General features: G+C 39.4%; 1 protein-coding gene across 2 annotated transcripts; it reads left to right on the plus strand.

Annotated features, from left to right (window-relative positions):
- The first annotated feature begins 10,690 nt into the window (after positions 1-10,690).
- On the plus strand, positions 10,691-18,403 carry nr2f2 (nuclear receptor subfamily 2, group F, member 2). Of its 2 annotated transcripts, none has more exons than XM_080864025.1 (3): positions 10,691-11,975; positions 12,998-13,543; positions 15,688-18,403. In XM_080864025.1, the coding sequence occupies exons 1-3, from the start codon at positions 11,525-11,527 to the stop codon at positions 15,960-15,962; spliced, it is 1,272 nt and encodes a 423-aa protein (XP_080720151.1). In that variant the 5' UTR covers positions 10,691-11,524; the 3' UTR covers positions 15,963-18,403. The 2 variants fall into 2 exon arrangements, with proteins under 2 accessions (XP_080720151.1, XP_080720152.1); XM_080864026.1 differs by having other exon boundaries at positions 10,693-11,975; positions 13,016-13,543.
- Positions 18,404-19,312: the final 909 nt, after the last annotated feature.

The following is a 19,312-nucleotide window of genomic DNA, read 5'->3' on the forward strand; positions in this document are numbered from 1 at the left end:
CAATGATAAATTACCAATAATATAACTTTATAAGCAGTTGCAAATTAAATAATTTCTTTAATTACAATAAAAAATGTATCAAGATTTCCTTGTTATAAAGTGGTATCAAGACTTTGTTTAACATATCCAAATTTCCCCATCCAGGCCAGTTTGATCTCCACGAGCCAGTGGGAGGTTCTGAAAGTGTGCGTCGCTATCCACTGCATGCACTAACTGCTGACTGCACCTTGGTGTGTGCGCTCAAAACCATGCATGTGGTGAGTGGCTGTGCTTATGTGCAACTCGTGTGTTAATGCTGTCGTTTCCACAGATCAGTCACAGCAGCATTTTCTCTGTTGTTTATGGTTATGTCACCACAATTACAAGAGAGAAAGGGGGGCAGAAATAAAGTGTCTGTGAAAGATTGATAGCTTTGGTCTTTAGTTCAATTGTAAATTAGAATAGCAAGTCCCTCTGGGATACAAGGGCTCTATTTATGATTAAGAAAGAGCTTCCATAATAGAGTGGTGGTAGAAAAGTTTGCTCTTGCTCACAAACAGGCAATTAGCTTGATGAAACAAGCCTTACTTTTTTTTTCTCTTTTTTTCCCCCCCTCGCAGCCTGGCTGTGTGAACCCATATTATTATGGGCAGCCTTATAGTTTATGGTATTATTTTCACCTTGCGCTGCAAACAATATGGTATTTAAATAAACTGGCATTTTTCTTGTAGACCACTGTTTTATCACTGCAGTTTAATACGGGCAGAGCAAGTTCAGAAGTAAGGCGAGGTGTTTATATTGTGTGTATCATGTGATAAAGGTGACAAATATCACACCATAGTTTTAATCCTGGCTGAGAATCTGCACAGAGAGTGTAAATAACATATGAGGGATATATAGAAAAAGACTTACAGTATGTACAGTGAAAATGCATATTTATTTTTCCCCAAATAGTTTTTTTTAAATAGAAAAGCAAAATTTATTGATGTGTAAATTGCCTATAGTTGTTTCTATTCAAACCCCCCAAAAGTAGCTTTCTCTCATACGAGAAACGAATTCCAGCCAATATACACGATGATGTCATTTTGCTTCAGAGTTTTCGTTTTAAAGGATCTAATCCTTGCATTGTGGGCTCATTGCCATGCCAGTTATTCAACCTGACTGTACAGATTTGTCCCCCTACTGTATGTTTCCTGGAAGAGATCAGTCACAATCTTTTTAACAAGCTAAGCTTTACTACTGTTTCATTCATGCGGGGAAATCTGGATCAAAAACGGAGCCAAGAGTTAGTATTAGTTAACACTGTAGAGCAGTCTGTCTGAGAAGCTAAAAATCCTCTGTGTAAAAGATTATTACCAACACCATTATAGTTAATGGCACTATGGCTAAAAAAAGAGTGAATGGGAGACGGGAAATTACTGAAGCATCAGAATATACCTGATTGTATTGTAGAGACTAAACAAGTAAATATGTGAGGCGGTGTGTGCCAAAGAGCACGTAGCTATGAGATGTACCACTGTTTGTTAGGGCTTTATCTTTTAAACAGTGAATTAAAAAAATAAGCATACAAAAGCATAGTTCATAGTGCACACCTGTTCAAAAAAAGTAAATGAATAGAAGTTATTGTGTTAATTGAAAGCTACTAAAAGCTTGTTCAATTGAAGAATCTATTTCAAAAGTAAGTTGTTATATTATCCAAGGCCAAACAGCCAGGAGGATTGTTGCTGCTAGGCACAGTGCTAAAGCACCTCTGTACAGTACCAAGCTGACTGCCATTAACTACACAATATGGGTAAACTATATTTGGTTGCCTGGCCTTTTCATCTGCTTTACTAATGAGGTAAAGCCAAGTAAAATTTGGAAATTCCTCTTGAAATCACAGAAGCTGGAATATTGTAGTGACATGAGAAATGCGTAGGATTCAGAGATGAATTTTTAAAGCTGTGAGATGACAGAATTGTAAATTCAAAAGAAAGAAGGGTTCGACTCAATATTGTGATGATTTCCTACTGCTAACTATGAACTTAAGTTACCACCTCAGTACCAGTACAGGACTGCCCTGAGCCTTTCTTTACTCAATTAGTAATTTAATGGGCACCAGCTGAAGGTTTTTGTTGTTGGCTTCAAGACATATTTGTGTTGTTGTTTTTTTCCTGCTGATACTTCTCCTTTGCAAGCCAGATGAGGCTTCCCCACACATACACGACAAGACATGTGTGGCCACCGCTTTTCGTTTTTTTTTTCTACTGTTTTGCCTGAGGACACACACTCCTGTGCCAGCTGTTGTCATGGAAATTACACCAGTTTATAACATTTGTTTTTGGTATAAAGACAGTGGTGATCATGCAATAGCTCTCGTCTTTTTGGTATTTACACTTAGCTAATAAGTTCATTTTTGTTCTCTGTTTGCTTTCTTGCTTTCCAGTTCCTGTGTGCCAGACGTTATGGCTGCACAGACTCGCTCTGCAGCCACCATTGTTGTTTACAGCTCTGTTACGCCTGTCGATTGATCCGCAAACAGATGCATCTCTGACTGTGATTCACCAAAGCTGATTAAGTCACAAGTGTTTTGTGTTGGTTCACCAGCATCTTGGTTTCAGAGCTGTGTTTTATTTCTATAATTATTTCCTGTACCTGTTGAATATTGCTGAATTAAACACAAGTCACATTTCAGACTGTAAAATGCACCAAAGTCTTAATACTATGAATCTGTAGTGGTTAGTTGTTGTTTTTCGGGATTATAATTTGTCAAATTACAAAATGTAAAATTGTTAAATAAGCTATCTGTGGATATATAAAGTATAAAAATGCACTTATGCTGTTTGAATACAATCAAAATAATGAAACACAGGACTGTCTTAGCCTAAGGATACAAAATAATCAAGGTTTCACAGTGGCAGTTATCTAAATGATTCTCTCATAAATCATTATAATTTAGGGGGGATGTTGCTGAAGCAACGCCATTGTCTGTGGTGCCGCTTAATTTGAGGGTCTGATAATTAGGGTAGCCTAGTTACCATGATATAACCAAAAGCCATCTTGGTATTAAAAAAAATACAATGAATTAAATTATCTTACTTGTTTAAAAAATATATAACTGAGGGATGTCAAAGACAATGCTGTCAGCATCAGGTGTTTAATTTTGTCACACTAAAACATGCCAGAAAGCAACAATAGTTACACCTCCTGTCCGTGTTCTTATACTTTTACATACAAAAGGACAGATTACTCATGACAATTACAAACAAAACAAAAACACATGAATAGAATTTGTGATATCTTCAGGCATTTAGAGTTTTTATTTCTATAGTTATTTTCAGTCAGTTTGTTTAACATTACAGTTGTTTGCTCGTTTATTTTCACAGTTCACATTTAGAAGATGCACTTTTACCTTTGGGCAATCATCCCGCTACTGCACAGCTTGAAGTACTACATACTGAATTCATTTAGTGTTTTGTGACTTCTAGTAGTATGTTCAAGAGTTTGCATTAATAACAAAATGCTAATCCTAACCTTCATACATTAGCGAATAAGAAGTGGCGAAATATAGTTGCTACACACTGATCTAAAAACTTTGTATATCAAATACACACTGTTCAACATATATTTCAGATCACAATAAGACATTATTTTTTTCAACCTCTGCACATTATCACAACATTTTTACAACTCCCCTCTCAATTTATTGTGAGAAAAACAACTCTAATATTCAACTCAGTAAGTGTTGCGGCTCACGTTCTAAAATAAAGCTAAAAGTAACTCCTGTATGTCCTCGTGTGAAGATAAAGTAACTGAGACAAACAATGCGTGATTTTTGGTTTCAAATGGCTTTCACTCTCAAAGTCATGAAATTTTCTTCTTCTTATGTCGAGTCATTACGGATGTGGAGGTCTTTCCAGATCCCACTCACGTTCCATCTTGCGTTTATTCCCTCCCTTATAGACCACTGAACAAATGTGGATTAAATGTGACTTTAAAAAAATTGCATTGCAATATTTGCTATTATAGAACATGTTTTGGTAACAAATGCTGAATATGTGTCTGTGGAGATGTGGTTAAAATTGTCGATATTCATGGACTGCTGGTTTTGGTCATAGTTACAGTATCAGTGACTGCAGTGCTTTTACAATGACGTGCATTTTGATGACAGAACATTTACTCTGGATTGATTTCTCAGTCTGCATTTCTTGTGTTCAAAAGTGGTCCAAGTTATATTGCACAGCTACAGCTTATGTGCGACTGTGTTGAAACCCTGTAAGTCACATAAATCTCAAAACTGACAAATGCTTCTCAGTTTTGAAACTTAGGGTAAAACTGCAGAAGCTGTAGTTGGATAATCAAAACGTTCCTTAATTTGTACCTTACTCCTAATCATTAAATTACCAGAGATGCGTATAGGATATTGTAATTGTTTTTTACATTAATGCCACAGGAATATCATTCAAATATAAAATGAATAGGACTTTATTATCTTAATTTCAGTGAGCATCGTTAGCACCTTAAAAGCACCAAAAAACCAAGCATCCTGCCAAATTACTAGAGCAAGACACTGATAGCTTATACATTTAAGGCAAACAATCACAGTAAAACTGGAAAACCTCATTCTTAACATGTATGATACAGTAGGTGCTATAAAGAGAAAAGCAGTCAAAACACAGCTCATATCTTAAAACTTTATTAGTGGTAAATGTTGCAAATTGATATTATACACAATACTATTTAATTAACTTCTTGACTAACATATAAAACATTAATGCTTAACTGGTTATCTCATAACTTTACGTGGTAGACCATCACATAAAAACTGTGTATTTCCGAGATCTCACAAATGCGAGACCTCATGCTACAAACAGTAAAGTTATTCAGGAAGGAAGGAACATATACGAAAATCACTAAACTGGAGATACAAGGCTTTTAAAACAGAAGCAGTTTGAAATAATTGGTTAATCAAATACTGGCTGATTATCACTTGAGAACGTAAGCTGCTGTTATAGCTATAAATGACTGTAAATGACCTTCAAGAACAGAAACAACACACTTTAACACTGAATAGCTGTAACGGTAAGCTGAAGCTGAAGTAAGCCTCCACTACATCCGTTTGTGTAGTTTTTACATATCCCCCACTGCTACCACATTACACCTTGAGTTACAGTAATTCAATACACTGTCTGCTGCCTTTGGGGCCACATGTGAGCCACGTCTGGCTCGAGACTGAATGCTGCTACGACTTTCTCTCTTCTTTCTTCTCCCAAACTTTTTCTCTCTGAGTGCATGAAAAAAAAAGTGTGAAGCAAGCGGACTGCCCACTCTTCTCTTTCAAAAGGAAAAGTGAGGGGCTCAAAGAGACACATATCACAAGTGCCTGGTACAACTGCACTGTTGTACTGATGGTCACCGTACAGCTCCACTGGGACAGATGGGATTTAATCTGCTTGGCCGATGGGCACTTCAGCAGCAGTTTCTGGGGGTTAGAGAGCACTTATCACACAATTCCCCTACCCAGACTTTCCCAGCGAGTCCTTGGAGTTAAACCATTGACCCTCTGGTCATTGCTGCTACAATGCTGCTGCCTGAAGTAATCATCATGCATGCTCCATCTATGCAGTCTTTAGCAGCCAAAACAACTCATCTTTCTCTCTCTACAGTTTTGATCACTTTAAACCTAACAGCAATGATTCAAACCAAAAGCATTTACAAATACATTAAGAGCATGCTGGCAGTCAGCCTAAAGAATTCATTGAGACAAATTGATCCCTATCTGTTTAAACTGGCACTATAATCTGTCATTGGCAAATTGAACACAGTGAGCTATCTGGGATCTATTGCCTTTTTAGATAGTGGCCCTTGGGGCAAGCAGACAGAGAGAAAGTGATCCACGCCGCTGAATGAACTCTATGTAAGGTTTTCAATTGAAACATGCATGGCTGCTTATACGAACACACTTTAAAACACACCTTTTTTCCTCACACTCCACATAGCTAAATGCTTTTATACTGCCTGCACGCGTATGCCGTCAACTTGCTTGCACACATACCACATTTATAATAAAGCGCTGTTACTGGAGGTAGTGGAATGCTGTTTTTTGTGACTAAATTAAAATTACATTTACATCAGAAAAACAAGCACAGTAGTCTTTAAACCTTACAAAATCCCTGTTTAGAGCAATATAACCATTAAAATATTCATATCAAAATAAACTACAGTGTACGTCTGGTCAGGATAAAAGCCAAAAAATAAAATAAAATAAAACAAATTCTATATTAATGATATAATTAAGTTAAGTTTGTTTATTTATCATAAAAATGTAAACTTTAAAATATCCCTACATCATGCTACTTTTCTTATGCTGCCTTTTTGTTCTTTGGTCCTGTAATAATGTTGGTAAAAAAAAATAAAAAATTTGAATATTTGGTTTGTTTCTTTTTCCCCTACCCATAATATCACAAAGACCTACCATTCCAAAGAGTCAACCTTTACCGGAGGTAAAAGGTACTGATTGATATTCAGTGCAACAGATGAAAGTCCCATGAAATATGGGACACATCCACCATAATCAAATGAAGGAGAAACAATTTGGAGGTGTTAAGTTTTTTTGGCTCTTTGTTTTGTTTTTATACTAATGTGTGTGTTATGCTTGTAATCTTTTTTTGACGTGCTGCCTTTTTAACTAGAAAATAATCAGCTTATAAGTTATCTGAAATTCTTTCTTCATTTACGATATTTTGATTTAGATTGCGTCAGTGGGCAAAAATATGACCAATATCTCTCTTCGGGGTGTTTTTTAAGTGGCACAGTTTAGTTTCTGTCTTGATTCCACACTGTCATCTAATTCAATCAGACTCTTGAAGTTGATTAGCCTGGTTAACCTTTGCTCCTGCTTGGGTCTGGAAGGGTTAATCAGGCCGGGAACTTGGAGACCTCCGGGTCAGTATCCCTCTATCTGCATGAAGGACTTGGTGGAGGAAGATTAAAGTCAACTTCTTCTTCTTTTTTTTTTTTTTTCATTTTTGACATTTAGCACAAGTGTGAGAGAGCTCTTTGGCCGTCAGCAGTTCAATTTTCTTTTTTTAGATCTTGGTGCGTTTTAAAAGCATTTTTGTAGGAATTTAAAAAAAATTTTTTAACTACATTCGGTTTTTAGTATATGTCTATAACGTTTTGCAGAATATAATCACGTCGGAGCGCACTTCCCAGTTTAACCTGATATTGGAGGGAAAGCTTTTCCTTCGCACGCCCGTAAATCTCAAGAATTGTCTATCTCGCTATCGATTAATTTAACTGCAATCATTCCAATCAGCACATCTCCAGTCCCGTGTTCCAGAGACTGTGCTTTGTTTTACTAACAATAATAAAGTGATTTAGTCCTTTCTCCCTGTCAGAGCATGGGAAATCGTTAAAGATCTAGCTATTTGTCTGTGATCAGTAAATATTTAGTGCAGGCGACATCCTCTGTCTCCTCTTAATCGATACTGATCCCGTTGGGCAGCGCAATTGTTATGTGCATGCAGGCTTGCTGAGCATACACTGCTTTTATCCTCTGCTTGAAAAGGAGAACCAGTACAAATCACACAGGAAACTTTTAAATCCGCGAATTAAGAAAAACTGCAGGACAAGAGTTTTGAAGTGGGGGGTCTAATAGTTAAGCAGTTGTGCTGCTGTGGGAACGTTTATGCGTTAAGAAAATAGTGCGCAAATTTCTGTGCATATTTACGCGTGGTTCATTGGGCAGTCATAATTTATATATAGGCTTTCCTACTATCTGCCTGATGCATACATGCTAAAGGAGTATCTGCTAAAAGGTTAATTACCCTCTTATGTCATTACTGATATTTCTTAATAATAATAATAATAATAATAATAATAATAACTCATGTATTAGCATTTTGTAGGATAAAGTTAGAGCATTTATTAAATTATTTATGCTAAATTAATTTTTACGTGTTTAATAATAGCTTGGCTGATATTGCGTCTTGGCTTGCTTTCTCCATATATTTCCTAATATGCAAAATCTCATAAAGATTGCTCGCCATACTTAAAGACAGGTGTCTGTTCTGACTTCACCCCCTCCCTCTCGCCTCAATAGCCCACACAAAGCAGCCGCGTACGAGCGCGTTTTGGCCATATTACTGTAGGAGAGAAAAAGGCGCACAGGATCTCTCTCTCTCTCTCTCTCTCTGCCTGCTGTAAAGCTTACTTATCATTTCCAGAGGCAATCAAATGATATTCTGCTCGGACGACACGTCAACTTATATTTCCAGTCTCTCGCCTAACAACACATGACGTGAATCAGTTGTTTGTTTTGGCTCTCCAAAGTTTTTGCATGATCAGACATTGCAATTTTCCAATAAACAGCGTGCTTTTTGTGTCTGATCCCGTCTGTTGGAGAGGAAGCTTTGCCAGCTTCAGTCTGAGCACTGTGTCGAAAAAGAGAAGACTAAATATATTCTGAATAAGAGAGAAGATGCATCCCGCTACGGACGAATCAGCAACATATGCATTTGGTAGGTTTGTTACTATAAGAATACAGCCTCCTGCCTCACTATCACTATCGGGTAACTTTATGAATGGGTGTTTGCAAACTAGTTGGGCTTGATGCGATTCGTCATATAAATTAACGCTGCGATAATAGGCAGAGATGACTGACGGAGTCGTCCGTAGTCAGTGCGCATTGTAGAAGCATCGTATATATGTAGTCTACGTTATGCTCCGTCTGCAGCACACGTCTTTTATTTGAAGAGATGAGCCTATTTAATATGAGATTTAATTGTGAGCAGAAGGATAAAGCATTGCAACATTGCTGATTTATCATAATAAAGCATACAAATCGCATACTTACCATTTGAAGCAAAACTGGGTCCTCGATAAGCCAGTACCTTGCGGGGTATTTTATTTACAGACTTTCCATGTTCACGGGATCTGTAAACAAAACCGACAAAATAGTAATGCAGACAAAATATAATCGGCTAATTTGTTCTAGAATAAAGACACAATTGGTCTATATACCACCGCTGGGACTGCCTGAAGTGGCAAAAAGTAAATCCAACTTTGGCAACTCTCAAAGGTTTGCCGTCCAAGTCATGTAAAACAGAATTTAAACAAACAGTCATCAGTTTAAAATGGTGCTCGTTAGTTTGGTCGATGGGAGAGAGCAGACTGAATCGGTTTCCGTGTCCGACGGCTCCTCTAAATTGAATCTTATTTGAAGCAAAAAGAATTCATACGCTAGGGGGCACCCATATACTGTAATAGATCCTGGGACAATGCATGCATGCTGCTGCTCTCTCTACAGGCTAACACAGTGACCGGGCTGTAGGTTCATCTGGAGGGCTCTGTAAAGTTTTACCTGCAGTTCAAGTTTGATAGCCTCAGGCCACGGTGAAAGTAAATCAGCCCCGTTCAAATACACACAAATATCAATATAATATATTATTATTATTATTATTATTATTATTAACCATGTGGGCACAGCCATTCTCCCCCTTGTTACAAACACAGCATCGTTTACTTTGTTTCTTATCGTCATTAAAATAAGATGTTTTTATTTTATTTATTTTAGTGAGCAAAAATCCGACAAGTATTAAGGTATCGTTTTTGTGTGGTGTGTCAATACGGGGACTCTGCTTTCACCCTAGCCTTAAAGTGAAGGGCATGGCCTTTGACCTCGAGTGACATTTTAATTGTGCTCCGCATTTAAAGCTGTAGTCGTCTCAAGCTCTGACCACATATACAGACAAAACTGTCTTTGGAGAAATCATGCTTTTGGACCTCCTGACCATGCAGATGATTAATATTTGTGGCTTGCGGGATTTTTTTGTTAGGCAACGGCGAGCTGTGGGATGATTTCACCAGGCGATAGCGACAATTTCACGAGACATGTGGATTGTGATGTGTAGCACCTGGTACGATTGGAAAGCACTAATATGTACTATTAGCCTCGTAGAAATATAGAGGTTTGTTTAAAATGAGAAATAAAGAAATCCAGGTGGCGTTTTCTTCTCTTCTTCTTTAAATGGGGAGCGACCTTATTCAGTGTCTGGTTTTACAGTGTGCATGGAAAGACAAATCGAAGCCTACACTTGTTTTGATTTTTTTATATGCATTTATTATCAATAATAATAAACATGTTATTTGGTCTAGGTAACAGCATCACCAGTCTTAAATTAACGTAGCCCATCACACAGCCTTTTTTTTGTTTCTTTTGTGTGTTGTTTTTTCATTCATTCAGCAGTGGAGTCTGTCTTTATATCCACATACCTAAAGGATCAAGACTGTAATGAACACAGGTCATGCCAAGAAGGTGCATCTGTGTCTCAGGGATAAGAAAAAAAAGAAAAGAGAAAAAAATCCTATCTTCTTTTATATTTCAGCTTGTTATAGGGTTACCGGATATACTGTAGCGCGACATGATGCACTGCATTGAATTATTGATATTTTCCTTTTTTCCCCACTTGAAATTGCTAAAGCTTTACCAGGCTGCATGTGAGTATACCTTATAGTCTGGGTGATTTGAGTGACTATCAGTGAATACTCTCTCCGAAAAGCGTCTCTTTTTAGGACCAAGCGGCCCTCTCGACCTCCATGCTGGCTCTGGCAAGGTACCAAGTAGCACAAGTGCCGACTAGCCAATGGGGTTCAGGGGGAGGTCCCTGAGCTCTGACCAGTCAAACACACTCTCCTTCCTTATATGGCAGCAGATCTCCATGGTAACGTGTGCTAAGTTGCAGCAGTCGTGTCAAAGTTCACTATATAGAGAGCTCAGTGAGCTGATCAGAGAGAAAGCATTCTGCCAGCCCGGCTCCTACCAATCGCAAATCACTTCCTAACCTCCGCCTTTTTAACATATTTGATCACTTTGATTCTCTTCTCCTTTTTCCTATTATTTTTCAGTGCACGGAGGAGGTTTGTAGGTTGTGATCCTTGTTTTTTTTATGTTTTTTGTTTTAGTGCTTTCGCTTTTTTGGGGAAGAGTTGTCTTCATATTCCAAGCTCTCAAAACATTGGCTTCAGCTGCGCGCTTGCTGGCGCTACCTCACAAGGAGAAAAGGAAGAAGACGCAGTTTTTTTCTTTTCTGTTTTTTTACCCAGTTGGTGATTTTCTCCAAGACTTGTGCTGGAACTTGATAGTAGCTGCTACAGTGTGCTCACTAATTGTTTTATGCTGCTGCGAGCACGGTCTTATCAACCTGCTCCATCATCCACTGACTAGCCCATGCTACCTCGGTTGGTTATTTTTGAATATTTAACCCACCTTTTCCCATTGATGGGTGTACTGGATGGCTGACTGTAAGCGCCCCTGGACTTGGCCTTTAAGCGCAAGGCAGCGACTCAGCTCGCCATCGCATCAGTTTTGAAAACGTGCTTCGGCAACGTCTCCAACAGCAATAAATCGACAGTTTTCGGGAGATTCAGACTGGATTCAGCGTAGGCTAGATCTGGCATTTTGTGTGTCCGACTGTTAATCACAGTTTACCGCGTTTCCTTGAGACATTATTCACCGCGACACCAAAACGGCAGACAAAAAGTTTCTTTACGTTGACTGATAGATATGGCAATGGTAGTGTGGAGAGGCTCCCAGGACGATGTGGCTGACACCCAAGGCACCCTTTCCTCGCAAACCCAAGGAGGACTATCTCTTCCCACACCTCAAGCAGGCCAGTTGAATTTGACAGCCTCTCAGGTCGCCCCTCCGACCCCTCAGACTCCGGTCCAAGGACCCCCGAACAACACACAGTCCACGCCGACGAACCAGACGTCGCAGCAGTCGGAGAAACAGCCACAGCACATTGAATGCGTGGTCTGTGGGGATAAATCTAGTGGCAAACACTATGGCCAGTTTACTTGCGAGGGGTGCAAGAGCTTCTTCAAACGGAGCGTACGACGGAACCTCACTTACACATGCCGTGCCAACAGGAATTGTCCAATCGACCAACACCACCGCAATCAGTGTCAGTACTGCCGCCTCAAAAAATGCCTTAAAGTCGGCATGAGACGGGAAGGTATTGGGATTTTTTGTTCTCTTATCCATGTGTGTGTTTGTGCGTTTGTAGGTTTTAGACATCGAACCATATCATGTCGCTCCCACAGCATGTTTCCTTTCCCGACTATTCCCTCCAAGGCTGTGCGGCTGGAGCACGCAATGGAGCCGCTCTCTGCCTGTGGTCGAGACGGGGCTCTCCGGATGTTCCTTTTAGCCATGCATTACAGTGTCTAGCGCCAGTGCGTTATAGCTCTGCATTTGACAAATACGAGCCCACCCGTGGCCAAACTGAAGCTGCCGAATATAATGTGATACCGTGACTGCCGTAGAGATACATCTGTGTTGAATTTATGATACAATAGCCCTCTGCGCTATTATGGCGAGTGGCGAATTAAGAGATAGCGTGTTCTGGCTACATCTCCACATCTTGCCGCTTGCCTTGTTCTCTGTGTCTTAAGCTGGACATTAGCGTGACACTGTGCGTTTAAAAAAAGAACGATCGTGCTCCGTCTAACCCGGAGAAATTATCTGAATTTTAGTCTAAAATAGGCCTTCGTGTATGGGGTAAAACGAGATGAATTGCTAAGTAGGTTAAGGGTTAAACATGCAAGGTCTCCCTTGCCCTCTTTGTGTTCCTTCACAGCCAGCTCATGTTGCTGTTGCTGAATAACAACAATTTAAAGCTAGACATGTGCGAGGCTTGTCTTAATTGTGTTTAAAGCGCATCCCTGTTTGTTTGTTTTTTAAATTTATATATATATATGTATATTCAGTGTACGGTTTCTCACACTACAGCCTCTTTATTATCAAGGCACTGTGTCTTATCTCTTTTTAAACTCGGGTAATAATATGTGTGTGTGCGTGTGTGTGTGCGCGCGCGTGCGTGTGTGTGTTTTGATCCTGCACAGGCTAGTAAACATTTACAGCTTGGCGTTCAGATTTCAGTTTTCTGCACTTTAAAATACTGTACTGTTTAACAGCCACCCTTAATGCTCAGAATGTCTGTGATCATTTGTAGAATTCAGGCTTCAATATCTGTAGTTTCTCTTTTTACTGCAGCCGTGCAAAGGGGACGGGTGCCACCCACACAGCCACACCACGGTCAGTTCGCCTTGACAAATGGAGACCCACTCCACTGCCATTCCTACTTATCCGGATATATCTCTCTTCTGTTGAGAGCGGAGCCCTACCCGACGTCCCGGTATGGCAGTCAGTGCATGCAACCCAACAACATAATGGGTATCGAGAACATTTGTGAACTAGCAGCCAGGATGCTCTTCAGTGCCGTGGAGTGGGCCAGGAATATTCCCTTCTTTCCAGACCTTCAGATCACAGACCAGGTGGCTCTGCTGAGGTTGACGTGGAGTGAGTTATTTGTGCTCAACGCCGCGCAGTGCTCCATGCCCCTGCATGTGGCTCCTCTCCTAGCGGCGGCTGGCCTTCACGCCTCCCCCATGTCTGCGGACAGAGTGGTGGCCTTTATGGACCACATTAGGATCTTCCAAGAACAAGTGGAAAAGCTCAAAGCTTTGCACGTTGACTCTGCTGAATATAGCTGCTTAAAGGCAATTGTGCTCTTCACCACAGGTAAGACAATAGACTGCTCACTCAAGTTCAGTGTGTGTGAATGTCACTAACCTGCACACTGACATCAGCTAAATCAACGCTGACCTAAATATATCAGCACTGGCCAGAGGCTGTTGCTTGTATTAGATGAACGCTGTACTTAAACGTTCACCTATGCTGCCTTCATGGCCAAGGGCTTTCAGACAGACCCTAGGCTACTCAATTATAAAATCACTCGATTGATCAACTGATTTATCAGTCACATGCGCAAGGATAAAATGAAAATGGTGGAATGACCACACCAGATCTATCTTGGTTTAAATGAACAACAAAGCAGAGCAAAGTATGCCCAGACACACACATACACACACACAAAACCCACCGCAAATTAAGCTCGAGTTAAATAAAACTGATAACTCCGCAATAATTGCTCCAGGCATCATAAAATCGAGATATTAGAACTCTTTTGGAGACTCAAATAGCCTGCAGATGAATTTCTACACTTGGGCTTTTCGGCCATTTATCATTGTGTGTATACCCCACGTCTTGTTTGTAGGAAATGACAGATATAAATGATGTCAGGCTACGAGGGGGATGGGAATAGAAAAAGAAAGACAAGCCTAATGTCCCATTTGCACACAGTAAAAGCACTGCCCAGGTTTCAACGCTTCCTTGTCATTTAGGTGGCATACATGTGCTACCATAAAAAAATACATAAATAAATAAATACATAAAAAACACGGACACCCCTATATTTGCAAAAATGAGAGAGTCTAACAGCATTGTGTGATATTGCGCAGTGACAAGAGGGGCGGCTTTAATTTTTATTTGCAGAAATATTCTCTCCGCCTAAGATTCAGGGCGTCTCTGGACTCGCTCGAGAACTGGGTCATGACCTAAACATAACCCAAACTTCCCGGCTATTTTGTTACATTAGCTACACCGTTAAAGGAGAAGAAGAAGAAAAAAAAAACACGTAGGGAAGAGATTTACAAGGTTTCACCGACGACTGAATGCATGTCTTTGAAATGATACCATACCTGCAAGCCATCAGTCTTTTTATTTCATTTAGCTGTGGCAATCTTCAAGTGAGCTCATGGTGGCTGGTTAGTTAGCCCTTTCTGAAATAAAATCATAGTTCATGTCATTGAATTTTACTGTCAAGGCTTTATACATCCACGATGGCTTAATTTGTCTCCTCCATACCTGAGTCCCGGAGGCTTGAACGTGAGCTGTGTGTTGTAGCCTGAGTGACACGCCTTTGCTACTTTGGCGGTTTGGTTGTTGTCATGCATCAACTTTACAAACTTACCCAATGTGCGTACAAGCGTTTTTGGCACATCATCAGCTGCCGCCCACATGCAGCAGCATAGATAGTGATTCTGCGTCTCCGATGGTATAGTATGACGGCAGCTCCGTAGGCTATGGGCCCTTTTTTTTTTCTCTCGAGCTAAATCTCTGCTCACTAAAGGTCAGTAGGTCTCCCTGTCTTTCCCTCTCTCCTCCCTCACCCCCACCCCTCTCTACCTCGCACTGCCTCTGACTGTGAAAGACACAGGCCCATCTGAAACACAGTCTTTAACTATGAATATGCTTAATTATTTAGTTCACTTTTAAATGGCTTTATCGGGGAAAATATAGATAATAATAGCGACGAAAGGAGAAACACAGAATTAATATGACGAGGGAAGCAAGGCTCTCATTTTTACCTGCCCCTGTAAGATGGCAAGTCCCCCCCCCCCCCCCCCCCCCCCATCCCCTTTTTCATAAATTAAACACACACGCAGATAAGAAAATAAAAATCAAAGTAAATAGTTTAAACAAAATAAACTGGCATGCATGTGGAAGCGTATTTTGGTTAATGGTGCCTTACATTATTTGTTTAGCGTAATGCTATGGTTATTGTATTATTGTCATATAATAATTTGTTATTATTTTTTTTAAATCGATATTTATTAAATCAAGCCTTGAGACCATTCAGCTACACTTTTACATGTAATGTTGAGATTTTAATTCTGCAAATAATTGATTTTTTATTTTTATTTTTTATGTGACAGGCTATCAATTTTCGCTGTAGTGTATCACCACAGTGGGAAAAAGCTCCTAGTGAGAGAAACACTTTAGGTTACACTTTATTAATGTTTATTTGTTTTTCCCCCTCTCAGATGCTTGTGGCCTCTCAGATGTGGCCCATGTGGAAAGTTTGCAGGAGAAGTCCCAGTGCGCCCTGGAGGAATATGTCCGGAGCCAGTATCCCAACCAGCCAACACGGTTTGGGAAGTTGTTACTCCGCTTGCCTTCCCTCCGCACAGTCTCTTCCTCGGTCATAGAACAATTATTTTTCGTCCGATTGGTAGGTAAAACCCCCATTGAAACTCTCATCAGGGATATGTTGCTTTCGGGGAGCAGTTTTAACTGGCCTTACATGCCAATTCAGTAAACCAAGAAGGCGACGAACAAACAAAAGGTAGGGTTGGGGGGCTGCGAGACTACAATGATTATAGCTGCTTTTGTGGAAGGAATAAAAAAAAACCCGGCTGTTACACGGGGCTGGCTTTCATGAAGAAAGACATTGACGTAAATGACTGTGAATTCCCCCCCTACTCAAAAAAAAAAAAAAAAAAAAAAAATTGAGACATCCATTGAACTTTCAAAATGGCAGATACATGCTCCCAGTGTTCATGCAGAACAACCTGCTTCGATCCTTTTTTTTAATGAAAGAAGAAAATGAGGGAAAAAAGGGAAAGGGGATTCTGTTGATCCGTGTGAGGAAATTTGAAGTATTAAGTGCATTTAAAAATGAAAATTTGGGTTAAAAGAGAAACTGGAGAAAGGGAAAATACGAAACGTGAATTTTCTTTTCTCAGATGACTTGTCCTGTGTCCATGTATAGCTGTGTTTTGTACTTTCTTTGTTCCTCCTTTCTGGTTCCAAACCGGCCTATGTGATTTCTGTAGTACAGGTGGTGTTATTTTCTAAGACAATGGTTTATTTTGAAAAAGGTGAAATAATGAAAAAAAAGAAAAAAAAAAGTTCTAAAAAGAATTAAAACCACAGCAATAGGAAAATAGGCTTATGATGTAGGCTTAATGCTGCAAACGCACTTATGTTGTTAGGATGACCAATCTGGACAAAAGGGAGTTTTTTTTCTTCTTCTTTTTCTTTTTTGGAGTTCATGTTAAACTTTATGACCCAGCGGAAACACTTCGCTCTTTATTACTATGAAGTTACAGGATCCACTTTTGTTTTCCACTCCTGCTTTTAACTAAAGCTGCATAAGCTCTCTTAAATTTTTAAATTAATTAGTTTGACGCTGACAGACATGAGGGCTTTACACGATTTTAATTATTTGGCGAATAATCTTCCCAGTTTCATCCAGCTCTGAATATTTGGCTTCAGTTCCCCAATTGGATACAATAATAATAATATTTTTTCTTAAAAAGGAAATTTTTAGAAGTTGCCTAGACCTGCTGTTATAAAAGGTATGTAAAATAGGTTGCTCTAAATGCAGTACATGCGCATTTAAGAGCTTTTGCAGAAGCTGAAAACTGTACTGAAAGCATAGTTGGCTTGCTTGAAGAAAAAAAAAGTTGGAGAGGTCAAGGGTCATAAAAGTTTGAAGCCTAGCCAGAGTAGTGTTTAATAGCAGTATTATTACAGCGTCCCTGAAATGTCACCCTTTATTCACTTCAAGCATTAAGTGCCTGACAAGCATGGTGTGATTTCTTATCAAAACGATGTTAAAGTAGGCCTACAACATTTTTTTTTTTTGGGGGGGGGGACGACACAATTAGATATGAAACTCCAGTCATGTATTTCACTTGAAAAAACTGATTAGAGGCAGTATTCTTGTAAATATAGGTCAATTCATTTCAACAAGTTTTTTCCTTCATACAAAGTATATGTGATTAAGAAAAATCTGTGGTTGCCATTTTTTTTTCCTTCTCGGTAATACAACGTCTTCAAAATTGAGTGGCAGACTTAGCTAGTAGCACTGAAGGTTATGTTTTTAATGTATATACATATTACTACAAATGTTTTCTTTTTCATGTATATTTAGACTGTGAATGCATGGCCACAGGTCGCTAACCTATTTTACCTTTGATATATAAATGTAAATGTTTTTTCTCTCTTTCTTTCACTCTTTTTTTGGACTGTATAGATATAATCTGTGCATTCAGTACACTAGCCCTTGTATTTAAAGCAACAGAAAAAGAAAAAGAAAAGAAACGACGTTCATTATTAGGCTACAGACTTAAACAGGGTGAGCAGGTTTGGGGACAAAAAAATTTAGAAAAAACCTAAAAAAAAAAAAAAAAAAAAAAAAAAAAAGGAGCTGATATTTTAACTTTAGTGTTATGGCTCCTTTTGGTCTCTGACAGGTGCCGTGGTGTGCATGCGCGTGTGCGAGAACGTGTGTGTGTGTGCGTGCGTGCGCGTGTGTGTGCGTTTGGAAGCTAGCAATTTTGTCCTTGTTTTGAGGCTTTTCTTCAACACACACATACAAAAAAAACACAAAAAAAAAACACCATGTTGTGGTTGAATTAAAAGGGATCACTGATTGAACACTGATCTTTGGCTGTTCGGAGCCACATATGGACCAGAGAATGATACATGATTGTAATTATGAACAGTTTAAACTGACCCACGTTTTTATATAAATATATAAAAATATATGACTGCAGGGTATTGATAACGTATAGATACTTTTTTTATCATTATTATTATTATTATTATTAATTGCAAGTGATATATGTGAGTGTGTGTGAAAGTTTATAGTTGAACACAATTCTTGTTTGTTTGTGTTAGCTTATTGTAAACAAGCATTCTGCTGTAAATTTGTTCTTGGTATTAAATTATAATTTATGAATTTGAAAACACCAGTTTTTCATGGTTTCTTTTTTTAACTTCCCAAACTTTATGTGTGAACTTGTCCTTGTATGGGTGTGCGTGCGCGCGCGCGTGCGCGGGGTGTGTGTGTGGTCGGTTGAAGGTGGTGCTGGTGGTGGTGGACGGGGAAGGGAGGGGGGGGTGACTGGAGTCAATTTGCTGTAGCAGGATGTTGCCCTTTTGCCCTTTGAAAGTGATTAATGAATTACAAAATAATTAATCAATCCGGCAACAGGCCCGCTCAGTACCTTAACCCCCCCCCCCCCCCCCCCCCCCTTTTTTTTTTTTTTTTTTAATTTCCCTATAAGGTTATACTTCCTAAATCCTGATCTCTAAATTACCAAACTGTTTGGGAAATGATGGATTCAAGGTTGCTGTCTGTTAAAGCCCAGAAATGGAATACCACTTGTAATAAGGCGCAGTGCCTCAACAGATAATAACATTTCATAACAGTAGCCCGCCCTCACACGGGACTGCGACCATAGTGCAGGAAATACCAAACCCTGCCTTCCCACCGCTTTATCTGCGGAATAAAGTTTCACCTTTGTACGCTCGCATAAATATTAATGGGCGGAATTTATATAGGAGCCTGTACATTATGCATAGTATCAAAATAAGATAAATCGTATTGAAAGGGAAACCGCTTTGAATGATTTCATGAATATAGAATTGCTCTCTATCGCTGGCAGTGGTTTAGGTTGTTATGCTCTGCTTTTTATTTTTACTTCCAACCGATTCACCGGGCTTCATCAACACTACCAGAACTTCCTGAACTATAGGCGGCATAATGCACATCATCGTTATCGTTGCTGTTATGTGTGTGAGAAACTCGAGAAGTGGATGTAAAGGTTTACAGTGCCAGCTATTTACACGCACTCTACTCTGACGCTAAAACTGTTT

The sequence above is a fragment of the Rhamphochromis sp. 'chilingali' genome (assembly GCF_963969265.1).
Source record: "Rhamphochromis sp. 'chilingali' genome assembly, chromosome: 2".
Taxonomy (NCBI): Eukaryota; Metazoa; Chordata; class Actinopteri; order Cichliformes; family Cichlidae; genus Rhamphochromis; species Rhamphochromis sp. 'chilingali'.